Source organism: Tachysurus vachellii, chromosome 5 (genome assembly GCF_030014155.1).
Source record: "Tachysurus vachellii isolate PV-2020 chromosome 5, HZAU_Pvac_v1, whole genome shotgun sequence".
Classification (NCBI taxonomy): Eukaryota; Metazoa; Chordata; class Actinopteri; order Siluriformes; family Bagridae; genus Tachysurus; species Tachysurus vachellii.
In genome coordinates, this window is record NC_083464.1 from 5,375,001 (window position 1) to 5,397,405 (window position 22,405).

At 40.5% G+C, this 22,405-nt stretch overlaps 1 protein-coding gene across 1 annotated transcript in view; it reads left to right on the plus strand.

The window, feature by feature from the left end:
• The window catches only part of gyg1b (glycogenin 1b), a 22,148-nt gene extending 189 nt beyond the window's left edge, over window positions 1–21,959 (plus strand). The window contains exons 2-7 of the mRNA XM_060869589.1: window positions 2,362–2,497; window positions 7,906–8,080; window positions 9,671–9,833; window positions 17,653–17,779; window positions 20,060–20,273; window positions 21,138–21,959. Of these exons, the coding sequence (XP_060725572.1) occupies window positions 2,362–2,497; window positions 7,906–8,080; window positions 9,671–9,833; window positions 17,653–17,779; window positions 20,060–20,273; window positions 21,138–21,284 (962 nt within the window). The 3' untranslated portion in view covers window positions 21,285–21,959. The remainder of the gene's footprint in view (window positions 1–2,361; window positions 2,498–7,905; window positions 8,081–9,670; window positions 9,834–17,652; window positions 17,780–20,059; window positions 20,274–21,137) is intronic.
• Window positions 21,960–22,405: the final 446 nt, after the last annotated feature.

Here is a 22,405-nt window from a genome sequence, read left to right on the forward strand (position 1 = left end):
CAGTGTGACAGTGTGACATGGCGGATACACCGTGACTACAGCTCATACTGCGGTGATACAACATGTGCATCATGCAGTGTGTAGAGTTTAAACTCCTCATTAATGTCATTATTGTGCTGTTATTATGATCTGTTCCACAGGGAGAGGCCTAGAGCTCTAAAGCGATGTTTATCATCATGCACCGTGTCCCAAACCGCGCACTAGGGCACTTTCATTAGTGCCCCAGAGAAATGCACGTTTCCTATCATTAATCAGGGCGACGTGTTTGATGCAGCGGTGACGTGTTGTGGTTATACACGTTATAGTACGTGTCCTTTCGCACGTAGACACCACTTTAAACGTCCAATAGTCGGTTTGGTTTTCTTTATTCTACAAAGAAAAATGTTAACAAGCTTTAATTTAAAGCCCAAGCAGCAGGAGGAAGTTTTACTGTGCTGTTACACACACACACACACACACACACACACACACACACACACACACACACACACACACACACACACAGGAGAGGGTTTTACTGTGCTGTTACTTACACACTCCCACAGGAGAAAGTTTTACTGTGCTGTTATTCACACACAGGAGAAAGTTTTACTGTGCTGTTGTTCTCACACACAGGAGAAAGTTTTACTGTGCTGTTGTTCTCACACACAGGAGAAAGTTTTACTGTGCTGTTGTTCTCACACACAGGAGAAAGTTTTACTGTGCTGTTGTTCTCACACACAGGAGAAAGTTTTACTGTGCTGTTGTTCTCACACACAGGAGAAAGTTTTACTGTGCTGTTACTCACACACTCCCTCACACACAGGAGAAAGTTTTACTGTGCTGTTACTCACACACAGGAGAAAGTTTTACTGTGCTGTTACTCTCACACAGGAGAAAGTTTTATTGTGCTGTTACTCACACACTCCCTCTCACTCCTTCACGCTGCAGTCTGACATGCAAACTGCTAATTATGAAGAAAAGCTGCACCGATGAATCATTATAAATAATCATTATTTATATTCACTTACAACACTGTCAACTGTAGGAAAATAAATCAGGAAGACTTAAATTCCTCGTTTGACCAGAATGTCAGTGATTAGTTTTTATCCATTTATAGTTGCGTTTAACATTATTCTTTACCGCTTCTTCGTTCCTGTATCCGAACTCTTTCCCTCTTTCGCTTTTTTTTTTTTTAAACTTGAAACAAAATCCATCACTCATCATGCTAAAGAAACTGCAAAGTCTAAACCTTTCTGTCCTGAAGATTTTTCCTGTGGTGGAAAACTTCTCTGATTATGCGATTTGTCCCTCAGAGATCCATGTCAAGTAGTCGTTGCTATAGAAACGATAACATATATTAGAATGGCGTTTTAATATAAATCTGTGATTTGCTGTAAAGCTGCTGTTTATCGAATTTATCAGATTCTCCCAGAACTTTATCATCTCAAATGATCATCCTTTTTTTTAAACAGGAAGTATAAGGGGTTTCTGTCATCGCCGAAATGACACCGGATACGTGGCGCTTTAGCAGAAGACTAAATTTGTAAAACGTTGAGAGAATAAATCACGAGCCGATTTTAAGACATTTCTAAGTTGTTTTGTCCACCGAAGTGTCATGGGCCATGTTGGAAATGTCAAAGCTGTGAGAGCTGCTTATTATTATTATTATTATTATTATTATTATTATTATTATTATTATTATTATTATTATTATTATTAATATTAATTAGTATTAATATTCATTTTAATTGTTTTATTCCCCCCCCCACGTTTGTTTTTTTTTTTTGTTTTTTTTTTTTTTTGGGGGGGGGGGGGGGGGGGGGGGTTGGGGGGGATTTGCTAAGCTAAATTGCTTGTGTGTGGTGGCAGTGTCCTTGCCTGTCAGGGTGTGTGTGGTTTATATGCACAGTCATGAAATATCATCCTATTCAGAGTGTATTCTCACATTACACACAGTATCCCTGTGCTAAACTCCAGCTTCACTGTCCGTGATCAGGATAAAGACTCCTAACCCGTCCACTATTCCCTTAACGTTGAGTGAAACTTCACACAGCACCATTTTAGGTTACTCTACTACGTATGCTGTTTCTTCCACCATGTATAGAGTCTAATATATTGTTTGAGAATTGTCTCCGTTCGCTATTTGTGTTTTAGATACAATTGAGCCTTGTTTCATTCTCAGCATGTGATGTCGACGTCGTATACAGAAACTTGGCACAATCCATGTATTTGGAGTCATGGAAACAGTTCACGCTGTCAATTTTTTTTTTTTTTTTTAAAGAAAGCACATCATGCAATTTACCCAAACATCACTCTTTAACCAAAAGTCTTCTGTTCTTGAAATTGTGATACTGAATTAATTCATTCCTCCCTTTACAGACCAGGCGTTTGTCACCTTGGCCACGAACGAAAGATATGCTAAAGGAGCGATGGTGCTGGGGAAGTCCCTGAGGAACCATAAGACCACCAAGAAGCTGGTGGTGTTCATCGGACCCCACGTGTCAGAACCGTCCAGGTAGTCAGTGGGCTGGATTTGGTCGGATATGATTACGATATTTAAATGAGAAGTTATGATATGCAAATTGAGTAAAAGGTAGAATAATGCTGTCAGTGACTTGGATGTACCATAAGTATTGGCGCTTATTCTGTAGCTTATGCCAAAAATAACCAATAAAAATGGACCAGGATTGACTGACGAATTGAACCCCATTAAAAGAAAAAAAGAGAAAATTTATGATTTGTTTAAAATGATTATATTTATTGATATTATCTGTATTATAATCTAACTTTATATAGCATATTTGACAATAAGCATCATCACAAAGCAGCTTAACAGGAATATAAAATATGAAAAAAGTTTTATGAAAAAATAAAGTAAAAAAAAAAGTTCTGTAATTACATTTATCATATTTAAATAATTTATTATTATTATTATTATTATTATTATTATTATTAGCTCCTTTTAGTTGTAAAATGTTGTAGTTATTAGTGACCATGTAAAAGCTAACACTTCAACGGTACTTTGGCTCAAAGCGAGGAGGTGAAAGTGGTGGGTTGGTCTGCTCGGGTCACTTCCTGTTGTATCTATAGAGCTTCTCTAAAGTCTCTGTAGTCACAGCACCCGGTCACCCTATCAACCAATGTCACATACGGTTGCGAAAAGAAGCAGGAACCCCAACCAACCATATGAGCATTACGACACACGGGCGCATGTAACATCCATATTGCATAATTATCACGAGACAATTCACCAAATTGTGATCTGATTATTCCTGAAGCAGTGGAGGCTTTATAAAGAAGCTTGATTTAATAACACCACCAGGGGAAAATACAAAGTCATGAGAATGGCCTTAAACTGTAACACAACTACACACTTTTTGTGCATTGATGGCCAACATTCTCCTCGCAAATTTCCTGAGAATATTTTCACGTTCTGTTTATCAGAAGCCGATTCTCAAGTTAAATACCACTGACTTTGTGATGCGTTATGTGCATGTGTAGACTTGAGTGGCACAAGCGAGATCTTGGGTATTCGGGTTCGTTATGTTTTATACTGTAGAGCAGATTATTAATAAATTGATTTGTCGTGATAGAAGCAATGTTTTTGTATATCGTCGCTGTTGGGCAGAAACCTCGTATGTCCAAATTTGGTCAATTTCATATTTTTTCCACATATCGATTATTTGGTCAATTCCCAAGTGGGTCTGTTATTTTTACAAGTTATTAACCAATCTAAAGTCCTGAAAATAGCTTGAGCGCAAATCTCATAACTCCATTGGACACTTCAACTGTCCACCTCTTCCTCACTCCGCCGGAGAGCTTCACGGCATATTTCTCCTCAAGAAGAGTCGCAACGAATCAACACGTCTTCTGAGGTAAATGTCTTCAAAACACTGGGCTCAAAGAAAAAAAAATCTTGACCCCCGCTAGTTCTGGTGCTCGTCTGAGGACAGGAATTTAGCGCAAGACAATCCACTGCAACGTGGACTAAACCCTGTGCACTGCAGATAAGGTACGGCGTTTTTTTAATTTCCTGAAAAATAACGGTTTTGGAGATACGAGGATTCCGCCCGACAGTGACGATATGTGAGCTTAAAAGTTTTTAAAAGTGCTGATGTAAAGCCTTCATGTGAAATTTGAGTATTTGGGCCTGAAAATCCAGCTCTAGGTTGGATTGGTTGTAAAAGATGATGTCAAAACTAGTAATGGGGGAAACTTGAATTTTACAAAATGTACATTTTACAAAATAAAACACTAAAGTTTCAAAACCTGTGAGAACTTTAAAGGCTCCTCGCTGTTTGGTCTGTCAATAAGACCATATATTTAGTTTAATTTAGTGCTTGAAGGTGAGGACAGGCTTCTAAAAAGTCAAGACAAGGGTTTGATATCAAGCCTGGATTTACTCAGTAATTCAGTCACTACACATGGATTTTCTGAGACTTGGCCAGCTTTACATTGCACAGAAACACTGTAGTATACTGTATCAGTCCTCATCCATGAACATGAGCTTACATACTCATGGTTGGCTTGTTGTGATGGCGAGTATCGACTTCCTGCGCAGCCAAAGAGCACGGACAGTTTTCCCTCTTGGACTCTGTCACAGATGGCTGTAGTGATTTGAACTCGGTGATGGGGCTTATGAGGAAACGTATCTTCTGCTTGTTTTGGTAATTCATGCTATCCTGTTCTGTCTTTAACGTCATCTCTCGTATCCCAGAAGCGGCTGCTTTGCCAAACAAGATAAGGGGGAAGAACCAGGAATGCATTTTAAACCCAAAAACTTCAAACTTACTAATCTTACCCTTTGTAGTAAGCTTTAAATGATGCGACGTGTCAAGTGTGAAAGGATTTCCTGTCATCTGCCTAGTACATTTTCTCAAACTGTTTGTTGTTCAGTGTTTTCATTGTAATGATATATATATATATATATATATATATATATATATATATATATATATATATATATATATATATATATATATATATATATATATATAATTTTTTTTAACACTTCTTGCATTTTAGTATTTCGTTGCTCAAACATATTTGTTAGTTAACATATAGTTTTGCTCCTGAAGCCCATGTCGTTCTTGACTCGTTTATTTTGCCTCTCTAAAGTAGCTTTCTATACAAATTCACTTGAGCTACTGGAGTAATAAAACCCGTCTTAAGACATCTACTAGCTCTTGGTGTCAGGCAGTCCCACAAGGGATGGCTTGTTAAAGAGGATTGATACAGGGCCAAAGTTGGTGGCTGTGTTCGAGCCAGTTCTGTAAATATTCGTCGTCATCTTTTAGTCTGCAGGAGTACTCAAACCTTTGTCATTTGTTTTGGTTTTTTTTTTTGTTTTTTTCTTCTTTATAGCAAATAACTTGTAGATTTTTACACTTGTCCAGTTTGCAGATCTCACTAGAACTTGTGGGGCATGGCTTGCTGGCTGGCTGGCTGTGGGGCATGGCTTGCTGGCTGGCTGGCTGTGGGGCATGGCTTGCTGGCTGGCTGGCTGTGGGGCATGGCTTGCAGGCTGGCTGGCTGTGGGGCATGACTTGCTGGCTGGCTGGCTGTGGGGCATGGCTTGCTGGCTGGCTGGCTGTGGGGCATGGCTTGCTGGCTGGCTGGCTGTGGGGCATGGCTTGCAGGCTGGCTGGCTGTGGGGCATGGCTTGCTGGCTGGCTGGCTGTGGGGCATGGCTTGCTGGCTGGCTGGCTGTGGGGCATGGCTTGCTGGCTGGCTGGCTGTGGGGCATGGCTTGCTGGCTGGCTGGCTGTGGGGCATGGCTTGCAGGCTGGCTGGCTGTGGGGCATGGCTTGCAGGCTGGCTGGCTGTGGGGCATGGCTTGCTGGCTGGCTGGCTGTGGGGCATGGCTTGCTGGCTGGCTGGCTGTGGGGCATGGCTTGCTGGCTGGCTGGCTGTGGGGCATGGCTTGCTGGCTGGCTGGCTGTGGGGCATGGCTTGCTGGCTGGCTGGCTGTGGGGCATGGCTTGCTGGCTGGCTGGCTGTGGGGCATGGCTTGCTGGCTGGCTGGCTGTGGGGCTGGCTGTGGGGCCTGGCTGGCTGGCTGTGGGGCATGGCTTGCTGGCTGTGGGGCATGGCTGGCTGGCTGTGGGGTTGGCTGTGGGGCGCGCTGGCTGGCTGGCTGTGGGGCATGGCGGGCTGGCTGTGGGGCTGGCTGTGGGGCATGGCGGGCTGGCTGTGGGGCTGGCTGTGGGGCATGGCTGGCTGGCTGTGGGCCCAAAATCTGGATTTTGTTCTGTTGCATTTTGTTCTGTTGCTCTGAGTGCATTCAGATGATTAGCAGCTTTTATCACTATTGCTCATATCTGTATGCATGTATATTTTATTTCATAACTTTTAATGTTGCTAAATTATTCATGTGTAGCCTCCCGTCTGTCGTTCCTTCATAATCAGCCTCTGCTCGGTTCTCTTGGTGTATTAGGGTTCAGTGCTGTTGTACTTTACAGGAACAAAAAGCTGTTGCTATGCAGGATCTGCTGACGGTATAAACACACTGACCTGTAACTAGCATGGCTTTGTTTCACACATTGTATTCTGTGTTTTAGAACTTGATCTCCATTTAACCACAACTAAGCCTCTGGTACTGATTCATCTGGATGTCAAACTGATTTGCTTGTGCTTGGAGCAGATGATCAGGGGATTACTAAGCTCTTATTAGTGTGTTCTTGTGTAGTGAATTTATTTTTATTGGGTTTTACGTGGCTAGCTAGTGTCAGGTTTTTAATAAGTAGCATTTTGGATGTTTTTTAAATGGAGTGCTGGAGGACAGGAAATTGTTTACCTGCATTTATTAATCTATTAAGTTGAGACATTGCATTACTGAAGAGTCTGAGGATTTACTACATTGCACTCCTTCAACATTTGCAGTGTGTAATTACGCTTTGTTTAAATTTAGTAGCTGTTGCTTGGACATCTATTCTAGGGTTGATTTTGTTAAGGATGGCTTGTGAGAATTTTCCATCCATGCTTGGTCATGTGGGGTGTTAAAAACCTCAGCCATGTTCTATCAATAGACTACATTTTAAAACGCAATAATTTCAGCGGATATTCGGTTATACTGAATATCAGCACATCTGTGATTAGCTACGACACTCCCTCCATCACTTACACATTTTGTCTAAGAGCATGTTAGAACGTAATCATTCAGAGATATGCTGAAAGAGCAGACTTTTCTCCGCAGCATAACAGGATATTAGATCCAAATCATTAGATCCAGATGTATGTTGATCTGTCATGTATTCACGGGCATGTCCTGGAGGCTCCGCCCCTTCCCCGTCTCATCCTCTCGACACAGACAGGATGTCTCGGTGTCTCTGTCTGTCTCGATGGAGAATGTTCAGCTCATTAATATGAACAAACATCAGTTGGTGTACATTCGATACGGCTGAAATTACAGCTCTGTATAATAGGATGGCAAGAAATAAAAATGTCTCTAGAAGTTCAGATTGTGTCCTTAAAAGATTAGAAGCCTCAAGATCAGAAGTTTCAAATGTTAATCACCTTTAACAATAAAATTTTAATATTTTTTATAAAGCATTAACTGAAGTATGAAAAAATGGGAGGTGTTTTTTTTTTTTCTCTCTTCTCCAGCTTAACACAACAATTTGTAAAAGCATCAAATAGCGAGCGGCTTTTATTTCCCCAGATTCGATTTTATTTATTTATTTATTTTTTTTTAAACCTATTTAAACTCTTTTCTGCAGGTTTATTTCTCTTTAAAATCAGTTTTTCTGACTTATTATTTATCTATTTTTCTTTCCAGCTGTCCTGCTTCTTGGATGTTTTAAACTTTCTCTCAACATTAAATCCTGAGCAGAGAAACACAGCTTTATTCCATCCTGTCAGAGCAACTTTTATCTGTGAATGCAGCACTTTGTTTGAGACGCTGATGATCATCGTTCTCTGCAGGGCAGTGCTTCAGACGCTGTATGATGAGGTCAGGCTGGTGGACGTGATGGACAGTGGGGACACCGCAAACTTGGCCATGATGCAGAGACCAGACCTGGGAGTGACATTCACTAAGCTCCGCTGCTGGACCCTCACACACTTCTCCAAATGTGTGTTTATGGATGCAGACACTATGGTGAGAGTCGGAGCGAGACATGGCTGAGCCCGAGCGGGTTGGGGTTCTGTCAAGGAATTCAGGAGATCGGTGTAGAGTTGTGGGTTAGGTGTGGTTTGTGTGCAATGTTGGACATCATCCAGTCAGCAAGTTGGTCTGAAGTTTTATGAATGTCTTTGAATATTAGAAGTGGAGACCTGGTGTGTATAAATATATGTCCAATAAAAAAATAGAAATTAAATATTTTATTGTTAAAATAAAAAAGGAATTCCTGCCTCCGCCTTGTGTGTGTGGAGTTTGCATGTTCTCCCCGTGCCTCGGGGGTTTCCTCCGGGTACTCCGGTTTCCTCCCCCGGTCCAAAGACATGCATGGTAGGTTGATTGGCATCTCTGAAAAAGTGTGAGAGTGTGTGAGTGAATATGTGTGTGCCCTGTGATGGGTTGGCACTCCGTCCAGGGTGTATCCTGCCTTGATGCCCAATGACGCCTGAGATAGGCACAGGCTCCCCGTGACCCAAGGTAGTTCGGATAAGCGGTAGAAGATGAATGAATGAATGAATGAATGAATAAAAAAGGATCCAATGTGTTTTTGTTTAGTGCACAGGTTTTAAAGTATGCTTTTTCCAAAAATTTTAAAATGTAGAAATTCATCCAAATTTTCATTCAAATTTGAAGATGCTGGATGTAAAAATGCTTTTAAAATTTGTTTTTGTAGACGAATGTTGGAGGGTTTTGCTTCATCTGGAGGATTTCTCATTTTCAAATCTTTTCACACCGAGTTCAGGGCTGTGTTTCAAACTGAATAATGCACACCAGCTTGCCTGAATATTACTGATAATCGAGGACATCTTGGTGATAAAGTAAAGACGCAGTCCAAGTGCCCTCATCTCTGACTAGATTAATATCTGCAGCACTGCAATATTATGAGAAGAAATACAGCACTGTTTATTCTCCGCTGTACATCTCACCAGACTCGTCACTGCTTAAACGTCCGTGACCATTAAATGTCTCTTATGTGGGGAAGCAGTCTGTCGTGTCACGAATTGGATATTGGAACAATTAATCATCCAAATTTTGTAACAAATAAAGATTGAAAGTTTGGATATAGGTTTAGGTTTTTTTTGAAAGTGAATGTTTACATGTAGAGGTTCTTTATGTATAAGGATAATTCATTATACATTTGTTTTCTGCTTCTGTCTTTTTTTTCTTTTTTTTTTTTTTTAAGTTGAATTTGCAATGCAAGTGATTTGTGTGAAAATCTTTAAGGGTTTTAAGTTGCGTTAATTGCTACTTCAGGTAAAAAATAAATAAATAAATAAATAATAAAGGCTTATTTTAAACCAAAGAAATATTGGATTTTAAATCAGCATGTTTTCACTTCTGATGCTGAAACTAAACCTGATTATCGCATCTTCAAACAGGAGTAATTTTCATAATGATCTCAGATTTGATATAAAACTAGTCTTAAAAGATTTGTCCGTGGTCTTTAAATAGTAAGAAGTAATTAAAATTTCTACGGACTGTCTGTGGAATCGGGTCTGTTTGAGAGGTCTGACTCCTGCTGTAAAAGTTTATTGACCAGTGCTTTGCAATGTTGTGTGTTGTGTTTAGGCAGTAGCAAACGTTGATGAGCTGTTTGACAGAGAGGAGTTATCAGCAGCTCCAGATCCCGGATGGCCCGACTGCTTCAACTCGGGTGTGTTTGTCTTCCGCCCCTCCAACGAGACCTATGGCAAACTCCTTCAGTACTGTACAGAACATGGCAGCTTCGACGGCAAGTAACCCTCTGCTTTTTGTGGGGGCGGGAGGGCGGGTGACTGGCCGGGTGGGGGTGGGTTTGTGGGGTGTGTGTGTGTGTGTAAGGCAGAAAAGCTTGGGTTAAGATTTTGATCCATTACACCTCCCTTATTTATTGTAAACTGCTCGCCTCAGGATTATGACCTCACACTGTGGCTTGTAGATGTGGTTTGGAACATGAGCCCCACAGAGCCACAGTTTCGCTCACTTTTCAGGTTTTATTACTCAGAGCTCAGTGCAGTTAAATTGCTTAAGGTTTTATTTGTCATAGCGCTTTTTGGAACCCAAAATTGTGGCCTAGAACAAATTCTTGGCACTTTACTGTAGACTTGCTGTACATAACATGTTCAACAAGACAGACTTCATGTTGGAACTAGACTGCGTTTCCTGCTTATGTAATTGTACCTTTTGTACATATAGTCCCCTTTTTCAGTCTGGTTCCTCTCAATGATTCTCGAAGTTTGGAGTTTTGTGGCGATGCCATTTGTAAGAAATGCTATACAAATTAAACTGAATTAGATTTACAAGCTCTCACATGATCTTGATGTTTCATCCAGGTTTTCAATAATGAAAATGTGCAAATTAAGGTCTCCTGTAAATAATAAGGATTAGTATTGTGTCCGATTCGATCTCACAGCAATTCTAATTGGTTTAAGTCTTGAATATGTTGAACCTTGCCAGCCATTGTAATTATTATATATATGTATGTATATGTATGTATATGTATGTATATGTATATATATATATATATATATATATATATATAAAATAATCTATTCTATACGTATTCTACATGCTAATATACATTCAAATACATGCAAATGGTAGCCTAGTGGTTAAAGTGTTCAACCGGAAGGGTGTGAGCTCGATCCCACATCCACCAAGCTGCCACTGTTGGGCCCCTGAGCAAGGCCCTTAACCCTCAATTGCTCAGTTGTATAAAAGAGATGTAAGTCGCTCTTGGGCGTCTGCCAAATGATGTAAATGTATTCTAAATCATTTCTCCTCTATAACTGTGCTATAGCGTCAAGTGTACTTGTGTAACCGGGTTGATCTCGTGTATAGCTGTCTTTCATGTTTACGTGATCTTTAATGACCTGCTGCTTTCTTGCATTGTGCTTAATTTTGTAATTATTTGGCCATTTTATTCTATCGCAGCAGGATTTCCAAAGCACAAGTTTATCTGTACTGCAAAATAACTGGTACAATCCTCTTAACCAATTGTGTGCTTTGGTCAGACCTAAAACTGGTAGTTACCGGTTACGGAAGTTTCATAAACATCAGTGTTGAAGGATATCGAGAGTTTCCGCTATCCAGTAAGTAAAAGTCAATAGAATGTGAGCGCTCCCGCTACTCAGTAATTAAACAGGAAATACAATCAACCCACCTGCACCACCTATGTGACCAAACCCTGAAGTACAAAGTCACAATTAGGGTTGCAAAATGCCGGGAATTTTCAAGGCTGGAAACTTTCCATGGGAATTAACGGGAATATATGGGAATTAACTGGGAATTTTAAGAAAATGCAGAGTTGCCTATAACAAGGAACTTGAATGAAGTTAAAAAAAAATCTTGCAGCATAATTTTGTATAAAACAAGATTTAATGCAATTTAGGTTGACTTTGTACCCTGCATTCCTCGGTCACTTGCACACAGCACACTGCTTACTGGAGGGCCATTGAGGCCAAACCCCCTGCAGGTACTTGCCTTCTTCCATAACATGCACAGTAACTTTATTTTAGGGTCATTTAACTAGTTGCTTATTAGCATGAATATTAATAGAATATTGGCTATTTATTAGTACTTATTAAGCACATATTAATGCCTTATTCTCCATCCATCCATTTTCTACCGCTTATCCGGGGCCGGGTCGCGGGGGCAGCAGTCTAAGCAGGGACGCCCAAACTTCCCTCTCCCCAGATACTTCCTCCAGTTCTTCCGGGGGAATACAGAGGCGTTCCCTTATTATGCCTTATTCTGCATTACCTTATTCTACATTCTTCATTGTACCCAATACCTAAACTTAATAACCACCTTACTAACGCTTAATAAGCAGTAAATTAGGAGTGTTACCACATACAGATAATTTGATGACCACCCCCCCCCACCACCACCACCACCACCACCACAGAAGCAGAGACCTAATAAGCTTGAGAAAAAATGCTTCATTTTACATTTTGATTGGGAATTTTTCAGAAGGGCAAAGGGTGAGGGATGCTTTCATTTTACAGCAATTATAGGGAAATATGTTTATTGCAATTAAGTTTATTACAAGCATAATGTTTAATATGCAAGTGTTACTCAATGAAAGAATCAATTAAAGTTCTACTTACAATTAAATCAGTCAAGAGATTATTTTTAAAATTTGTATTACCTTGCATGCATGTCTGCTTAAGACCAAACAATGTTTATTCATGATTGTATTTGTATATGATAGTTTATATACATTTCCCTATATTTCCAAATAATTCCCATAGTTTCCAATTTGGAATATTCCCAAAATTCCCCAGATTAAGTTCCCATGGAAAGTTTCCGGAAATTTTCCGTAAAAACTTTCCGCCCCTTTGCAACCCTAGTCACAATACAAAAGAAGACCAACATTTTCAGCACTTACAGTGGCCTTGTGTACAAGTTATGCAGAACGTTCTAGAAACACCTGAAGAGAAATAATTGAAATAAATGATTTCAGAAGTGGTGTTTATGCACCGAGTGGTGGTTTTTATATACACACACTCCACTTGTGTAAAGATGTTGCTAAAATTCCCAAATGCCTTTTCTGAGCAGCACTGCTTGGCACGTGGCCATCTTTTCCCTTTGGATCTATTCTCGGCGTAGGTGTGGTGGTGGTTCTGAATGGGCCTGTTCTCCCCGTGGACTGGTTTCTCTGACTGTGTTCAACACTCCTGCCATCTGCTCAAGCAGAAAGCTCTCTGATGGACAATTTTGCATGCTTAGTGACCTGATGCGTTTGTCCTTTCTAATACTGACGGGTGTGACTTTTGATGTCCTGTTTCATTACATCCAGTGAATGAGTGAAGCTGTTTTTCTTGCTCTGTGGATGTTACGCAACACAGTTTCCCAGGTTGTTTCCATGACTCAAGTGTTCATGCTCCACATGGGGAATTGTAAGGGGGGGGCAGACAAAAAGGCTTTTCATGCTGTTTCTTTACTAGTCTCTTATGCTGGCTAAAGGGGTTATTAATGCACCTTCTTATCGGCACTCGTGTTTACACAAGAGTGCTGAACATGCGGTTGTGCAGACTGAGCCAAAGGACAGAGCTGATGTTACAGTAGACATGGTACTGTAGCAATGAGCCAAAAATGGTTTTAAATCTGGAATCGTGGTCATGGGAGCCAGGAACCTAGGTGTCTCAACATTTATGGGCCTGGTGATGTTTTTTGGGTGGTGGTCTCTCAAAACCTTACACTAAAATGCTAATTGTATTTTAAAAAAAAAAAAAAAAAAAAAAAGAGTAGAGAATAGGCTGTTGAGTGTTGTGCTATATTAACTGTCCTCTTGTTGTCTACATTGGTCTCCAGACCTTCTCAGTTTGACAGTACTGACCTTTTCCTTGGTTTTGGACTAGAAACAGTGTTTGTGGTCCAGGCAGGACTAATAGCAGGCCTGCCTCGGCTTGGCAAACTGTCATTGGCTATGCTTCAGGAGATCAGCAACATTGGAGCTTAACCATTCAGAGCTGTAAACTGCCTGAGCTGGACTTGGTCATAGCGGAACTTAACGGGCGTCAGAGTAGCATGGATAAAACTGTCCTTGATGGGAAATTATGATGTAAGGTCATTAGACTGCTGCTTTTGTGAAACTACTGGAAGTTTCTTCCAGCAGGCAGCCAGTCACACGTTACAATTGTCCGAGCTAACGTTTGTGAAAGAAGGCGAGTAAGATGCATGCTAACTGCATATGGCAGTAAAATTACCTTAAGACTACTGAAATTATTGACTGTACTTTCTGATATCTGGAGCTCATAAATAGGATACTTTGACTTGGAAAAAGTACTAGAACTAGAGTGTATTTTTATTGGCTTGTAATTAAGGTTTAGGTTTAATAGATTTGGATTAAATTTGTTGTAAGTATGCATGCAGTTTCCTTGCATCTCTGGCAGGAAGCTTGGATGGGTTCACCATGACCCTAGAGACCTTAGCTGTAGTGGAATACTGCGGAGTTGATCACAAGATTCACAGCTGCTGTAATTTCATATTTTTTAATAATCTCTTGCTTTTTTTAAAGGAGCTTGATGTTTCCTAAAATAGTCATAGATGAGTTTTAGAGACATCCCATTCTCATGGGAATGAAACAAAATTGGTCTGATGGCATGTAAACTATCATCATGGTGTTATTTTTAGTTGGAATGGTTTGTGGTATGAAGGAGTTGAACTCTCTGACCTTTCACTTTTTTCTCTTCTCGCCTTTACTTGCTGTGTAGCATGAAGCTTATAGCTTGGTTAAAAAGGAATCACGGAATATTCTGTGGAAGCGGGTATAAAGCGCATCAGGATTAGTCGTGATTCCGAACATTGTACCTCTGAGTATACTGTAATGTCTCGGATAAGGTTTTAGTAGATCTGTTGCGTGAGAATCCTCAAAAACGAGGCAGGTGTGTGCGTTTAAAGATCGAGTGATAAGCCAAATGATTTCCATGTACTGTTGCTATGGGCACAGGAATGATCTAATATAGAGTAGAAATACCAGTTAAATCCATTGCAAAGTTACCTGGAAGGACATTTTTATAATTTCCTCTTTGCTAGTGAGCGCATGAGATCTTGCGGTCATCCTGTGCCAGACTTAAGCAGCATTTGGCGAGGTATCTTTTAGAGCCCTGTTCATCCTTTCAAAATGAAGACTCTGAGACTAGAGCAATGTTTGTGGAGCTTCTCGCACCCTGCGGGATTTTCGGAGCCATGTCAAGCTGCTGATAGCGTGCCTATTTTAAACCACAGGGTACACTTCCCTGAGTGAATTATTAGCTTATGTAGAGCAAACGTACAGTGTGTGTGCGCGTGCGCATTCTTAACTGCAAGTGGGCTTGTAGAATGGAAAAGGCTCTTTCTTATAGATGAAGTGTTGATGGTTTTTTTTTTTTTTTGTTTTGTTTTGTTTTTAAGATTCTTGTTTAAATGAAGTCAACATGGCCTCCTTATGGAAAACGGTGTTCTGCAAAGCATGGCAGTGCTGATGGGAGGGTGAGGGCGGTCTGAAGGGTTTAAAATCTGGGTGTTTCAAATTTGTTTTTGGAGGCCCGTTGGTTATTGAATGTCTGAAGGTTTTTAGATGTTGAGATATAGAAACAGAAGGCCCTCTTAGAGGTTCTGCAGGCATAACTGCTTTGTAAGACTAAGCTTTTAGACCTGGGCGGCTTGGAAACGGTGGTTAGTGGGTTTGCGTGCATGGTTTGTTTATAGCCAGTTTGGTCATTATTTGTTGTAAACCAACAGGTCTTTAAAGACCTCTTTTGCACCAAAACCCTCAAGGCTCAACCAGTGTTGGTCTACAGACCCCAGTTTGGCAGTTATAGAAGTTTTCCTTGGTTTGTGACTTTAAGGTTTTTGTGGGCCTGTATATTTTTGGGGCCCATGTATTCAGGGAACAGGTTTTGATGGCGGTAGTTGTAGGACATCAGGCCTCAGGTTGGGCTCTCAAAACCTTACTCTATAACAAATTAATAGAGAATAGTTAGTCTTAAATTCAGGGTTTTTTACTAAGCTATTTGTTTTAGCCTTAAGACATTTATTTATTTAACTGAGCGTGATTTGTGTAAGATGCTAACATGTAAACTTTACTGTCCTTTTGTACCCTACGCATGGTGAGTAATGTACAGCTGTCTGACCTATATTTTGTCTCATACTATTCCCTGTATAGCACATGTGTAGCGAGCCAGTCTAAACGTATGGGACTATTTTAAACTGCTCAGTAGGTCGTACGTGCGTCCGCACGTGTTAACGTGCTGTTGGTGTTAAGGTCAGAATGCTGGTAATGTAACACCCTTCAGTATTTACACAATAGTAGGGAGAGAAAATAATCATTCAATTTTAATTTCCACTCACCATAAATATTTAATATGTAGTTTGTTCCATCTTCGTTTTAAAGAATCCTGTATGTCTAGATGCATTTATGAAATTATTGCATCAGGAAAACATCACACTAATAACCATTTCCTTATATTGGAGCAACAATTTCTTCATTTTCAGACTTGCACATTTTCCTGGCACCAAAATGTCAACACTTTTGTTGTAACCCAGTCTAACTGTAAAACCTCTGTCCTTTTTATTGTCTCTTATCATGATTTTATAAAGACCAACCCAGGTAAGCTGTTATTTTTTTTTTATAAATAAATATAATTACTTATTTCTACAGTTATGTACAGAATTTTTTTTTTTTAATTTTTAATTTTTTTTTTTTTTCTGGCTCGAACTACAATACTTAGATTTGTCTCTTCCTTAAGAGCTGAGGTTTATTCTTCAGGGGAATTTGTACGAAGAAAACGAAAATGCTAATCAACGCATTTATTGCAATCGACCGCTAACCCGGGTGTTACAATTAGATTGCTTCTTTAAGAGATACACAGAATATATTCGTACAGCTTGTGGATAAGAGCAAGGAGACGTTCTGCTAAAGAGCATAAATGAGTAAAATGCAGCATACCCTAAACTTGTATTCTGATTTGTTTTAACCCTCTAGAACAACATACAGGACGTAGCAAATCCTCGCTAATTAACCCGGTCAGCATCCGTTGCCATGATGGCAAATCTCTATTGTACTAAAGTTTTTCTTTGTCATGTGCCAGATGATTGTCTTTCTTGGAGGAGGGTGTGAATTTTCATTCTCAGTTACATATCTTCTGTACATGCCGGATTTTATCTCTGACCTGAGCTCAGGTGAAGCAAATCACCTATAAAGTGAATGACTGCTTTGAGAAAATGACCTTGGTTAGAACATGACCCATGATGAGATTTTGGCAAGTAACCGAAACCGAGGAAACGGCTGACGTGGTCTCAAGTGTTTTGATAAACTCATTTCAGAGAGGAAAAAAAAACAATTCTAAACTGTTGCTGTTGAAGCTGTAGGGAGTGAAAAATTTCTTCTCTACTGTATATGGAAGTCCCACGATGTACTCAACACTAGGGAATTGTTAATGTCTGCTTTAACCTTAAAAACAAATACCCCTGGGTATTGCTTTTTACAGTTGCTGAGGCAGCTGAAGAAAACATTGTTCTAACTTTGAAGATGCTTGATGGGTTTTTAGTCCTTAGACTTGAATCACTAAACTAATAACCAGTTCACCAAAATTCCAGTGACGTTGCAGAACTTCATTCTTCTGTGTCATGTTGCGTCGTCATGCTGGAAGTGTGCGTCAGAGTAGATAAACCGTAACCATGAAGGGATGAAACATTCTTCCTCCTTGGTCATGTTTCTTTAAAAAGCTATGACCGAGTGTGGAGGATTGTCAAAGCTGAATGTCCGACATGTAGAAATTCGAGATGCCGTCTGTACTCGTAAAACCTCGCTGGCAAGATTTACGCCTCCGTTTCACACTTTATTCCTGTTCCTGTAATCTCACTACACTGAAATTGTTCAGTGAAATGTTTGTGTGAAATGTTTGTGTAGCTGAAGTCTGGCCTAGCAAACACCGGATGTGGTGTTGGAGCCAAAATTCCTTTTTAGTGCCTTGATCTCACTCATTTTCTTGATCTCTCATTAACATTTCATGTAATATTGAGCACAATTTGAAATCCAGGGTTGTGTGAGAAGGCTGCTAAGTGTGTGCTTGTCTGCTCCGCAGGAGGTGATCAGGGTGTACTCAACGGTTACTTCAGTGACTGGGCCACGGCGGACATCAGAAAGCACCTCCCGTTTATCTACAATATGAGCAGCATAGCAATCTACACATACCTTCCTGCCTTTAAACAGTAAGTACCATGTCTGGGTTGTTCACTCAGTTTCCATTGAGGTTAAGTTTGAGGATCAGTATGTCAAGCTCAGGGGTATAAAGTTACAAGAAACGTGCGTCACATGAACGCTACCCTGTGACGACACGGCATCACGTTTCAGGTAGAGCCATGTGCTCTGTTGAGCAAAGGGATGGAGAGAGAGTGAGGGAGATTAAATGTCTGTCGTGTAGGACTGACTCCACCAGCTGAAAATAGTGTTGCTGATTAAAGGACCTCAGTTGAGGAAGGGGGACACCCCATGAGCCACCAGGGATCAAGGGCTTGGTCAAATTTCTATATAAGAGACTATCACCTTGTCTGAGATGGAAACATGCACTCGCTTGCAGCCAATCGAATGACATGCAGCCTGGCTTTACTCCATCCTGTCACACGTCTGAGTATTGTATTCCTTGTGCCAGGGGATTTGGACTTAGGGAATTTTGTTCTGAAGTTTAAAAGCAAATGATCCCAACCTGGAAAACCGATGAAAGCTCTGGTAAAGAATGTTCATCACACAACAGTTGGCTGCTTGTTGATTTTTATGGCTCTGTAAACTGTTCGGGTTACTATGCGCATGATATCGAAATATCTGGCAAGTTGGAAATGTCACTGTTTTTGTTGGTGAGTGTTTCCACTACAAAACATGCTTTAGTCTCAACTAATCTTAACATTACATACCAATCATCAGGATTGAGCCCCAATTGGACACAACGGTCATACCATCTTTGTTTACATGTGTACAGCATTCATTAAGACATCCCTAGTAACTAAATAGTCAGGGTCCTGGGTGTTTAACTTGGGCTGCTAGTTGTTTTTTTTGGTTTGGAATCTCTATTTATGAATAATGGATTGTAATCTCTATAGAATAATCTCTACTTAAAAATATGGAGATATATATTATATACATTATTTTTATATATATAAATAAATATAATAATCTCGTGTGTGTGTGTCCATGGGGGCACGTTTGCCTCACACCTCCTGGGTTGGGGGTTCAATTCCCACCTCCGCCTTATGTGTGTGGAGTTTGCATGTTCTTCCCGTGACTCGGGGGTTTCCACCGGGTACTCCGGTTTCCTCCCCTGGTCCAAAGACATGCATGGTAGGTTGATTGGCATCTCTGGAAAATTGTCCGTAGTGTGTGAGTGAATGTGTGTGTGTGTGTGTGTGTGTGTGTGTGTGTGCCCTGCGATGGGTTGGCACTCCGTCCTTATATATGTATAAATAATTGTATTTTTATATTGGTTTATATACAGATCTTTGAGGCACTAAACCTCATGGTTGTTGTATAAACACACACTAAGTATAGCACAAATGGCAGTGTTATAGTGTCCCAAAGGCTTGTCTTTATTTTCTCAGAAATAAAAGGCCTGTGGTAGAAACTCTCCTTGTAATGTAACGCTTTATTATTTCATCAGGACTCCTTTTTAGTTCTTGCTTCAGTGAGAGAACTTGAGGTTTGATAAAATGTTTGTTTAATAGATATAGTACACTTTTTTTTTAAATTTAAGATTTCCCGCCTCCACCGTGTGTGTGTGTGTGGGGAGTTTGCATGTTCTCCCCGTGCCTCGGGGGTTTCCTCCGGGTACTCTGGTTTCCTCCCCCGTTCCAAAGACATGCATGGTAGGTTGATTGGCATCTCTGGAAAATTGTCCCTAGTGTGTGAATGAGTGTGTGTGTGTGCCCTGTGATGGGTTGGCACTCCGTCCAGGGTGTATCCTGCCTTGATGCCCAATGACGCCTGAGATAGGCACAGGCTCCCCGTGACCCGAGGTAGTTCGGATAAGCGGTAGAAGATGAATGAATGAATGAATTTAAGATTTCAAGAATCCAGTTATTATAATTTGAGCAGGGGGGCATCAAGAAATTTGTGATCTGATATTAGGTAAATTATGTGGAATGTTATGCTGCGTATGTAAATATTGATAGTTTAAAGACAATGTCGTACATTTCTCTAACGTCCAGTAGTGAATAGTTCCAAAGTTCTCATGGTATAGCTAATCCACTGGGTGTGCTAAACTATGTATTTATTTGTAAGATGCGAACACGTCCAGTTTCACCAAATTTTTGACAGCCCTTGTTTCAACACAATGTTATGTACCATTTTCAATTTTGTCACAGTAATTAACTCTTAAATACTGACGTTTCTTGAAATAATACATACATTTCATTCTTTGTATCTGGTAATGTAAATATAAAAAATGTTCTTCAGAAACCTCTACAGAAGCTTCATCGGCTCTAACCGAATCCGTTCCTCAGGTATGGCGCAAACGCCAAAGTGGTGCACTTCCTTGGAAAGACGAAGCCGTGGAGCTACACCTACGACCCTAATCAGAGGAGAGTTCAGGGGAACGTGCAGGAGGCTTCATCACATCCTGGCTATCTCCTGGAGTGGTGGAGTCTTTACAGCAGCTGTGTGCCTCCCCTGGAGCAGCAGGAGTACACTGACCAGCCTTTTGAAATGAGTGTTCAGGTGAGATTTAAACACCAGCAATCTCCAGCTGGACAATGTTGCAGAATCACTAAGGATTAAAAAAAATCAGCCAGCTTTTATGACCGTGTTCTGTCTTGAGGTCATTGTAAAAACAAGACTTTGTGGCTTTCAGGTTCTAAATGACTAGAAGGTTTGTTTTTTACTTTGAAAAGTGTCTGGTATAATTAAAGCTGTATTGCGATTTTAGCATACATTGCTCTCACAATAATAGGCTGCAGAATTCCAACTATTGGTAGCTTTGTACCAAAAGGTTTTTCACTGAAACCTTGGATTTTTAAAGGCATCTTTGGCTTGACTGTCTGTTTGGGGAAACCATAGAAAGAAGGTTCTCTCAAACGTTATTTTCACCCTGTGGTGTAGGGTTATGCTCAGAACAGTTGTAAGAGTGTAGAGCTGAATTTGACCAAAAATGTATACAATTTTCAACCATTTTTTTTATAGCAACACTTTGCACAAAATACAACTAATCAATGGATTTAAAATGCATTATGTAGCAAAATAAAAATGTATAAATGTCACTGTGTGGAGGTCTTGGGAGTGGGGTCTGGGAGGGAGGTGGAGGTTCTAAGTCATCGGCGTCCAATCTACCCTGCAAAGAGCCGGTGTGGGTGCAGGTTTTCATGCCGCTCGAGCAAGAGAGACGCATGATTCCACCTGTTTAATCAGCTGACCTTGGCTTTCGGTGGACTCCGGTGTGGCTTCTGTTTGGTTGGAATGAAAACCTGCACCCTCACGGTCACTGGATAAAAGTGGACACTCTGGGTCTAGAAGACAAGGACCTGAGAGCACAGTTTCACATTTTCTTTGCTTGTTTTTTTTTTTTTTTTTTTTCCCCCCCAACAGGCGGAGTTTCAGCCTCAGGCACTTCCTGGCCCGCCTCCTCTCTCCTCAGCTGAGCGCAAACTGCGCTGGGAACAGGGCCAAGCTGACTACATGGGAATGGACTCTTTCGAAAACATCGAGAAAAAGCTTGCTGCGTTTTTGAAATAAGGGAGGGAGGGAGAAAGGGAGCGACAAAGTAAAAGGGCTCCTTACAGTTTTATTGTGATGGTTGAGACGTGAGTGTAGATCCCATGGCTACAGTGCCATCCTGACTGGTTTTCCTTCAGCTATGCAGAACGGTCACTTCAGCGTGCCAACCTCGCTACCAATTTACTTACAACTTTTGTACACTGTGAAACCGATAAGTTTCGACTCTGTGCTCTTCACCAAAAAAAAAAAAAAACTTTTCTTTATATTCCAGATAGTCATGTTCGATAAATATAGCTGAATTCCACTGTTTACGCAGAGGAAGGTGACGCTTTAATAACACACATTTCCGAGACCAGGGTTGTTCGTGTTCTCACGTACACCTATGAAGTCTTTAAGATGCCGATCACATGACTCGCTTTAGTCCTCGCTCAATATTGATGTCTGTTCAAGCACTAGTTAGACAAGTTAGACCTGAACTTGTCACACATTGTTGCTTTGGTTTCACCCAGTGGTTACGGTTGATCACAGTAAATCTGAGCACTTAAGTTTCTAGTTCTGCGCTTTGTCCATGTCTGCGTTAGTCACATGACTTGAGGTAAAATCTCTTTACCTCATCTGATGCTGCTGTCGTCTTGCTCATAGCAAGTGTCTTACATTTTCATCTGCACAATAAACATTGGTGAGATTGTTAAATGTTGTGTTGACTCTTACACTGCACCTCTGTATCGATCTATTAGGTTTGCGCTCATCCTTATTTTATTCATTTTAAAGTTTTGTTTTTTTTTTATTAAAAAGTTTAAGCTTTTCCTGTGGTCCTGATGGGTCGCCCACTGAAATACTTCACTGTATGCACAATAATATTTCAATTTTATATAAGCACTTAAAGATGTATTTGTACACACGTTTAAACGTAATTGTGAGGTCTTCACTGACTTTCAATAAACAAACTAACACTCAGGTGACACACAAACAAACCCACTATGTGTTTAAATCAAATACTTTTCCCCAACAATTAAAGCAACATTCAGAAATGTTAAAGCAATAAAAGTTGGGGAAATCAATAGTTGTTAGGGGAAAAGTATGTGATTAAAGTTAAAGCGATAGTTGAGGAAATGGTACATGCACAATTTGATTCAGTA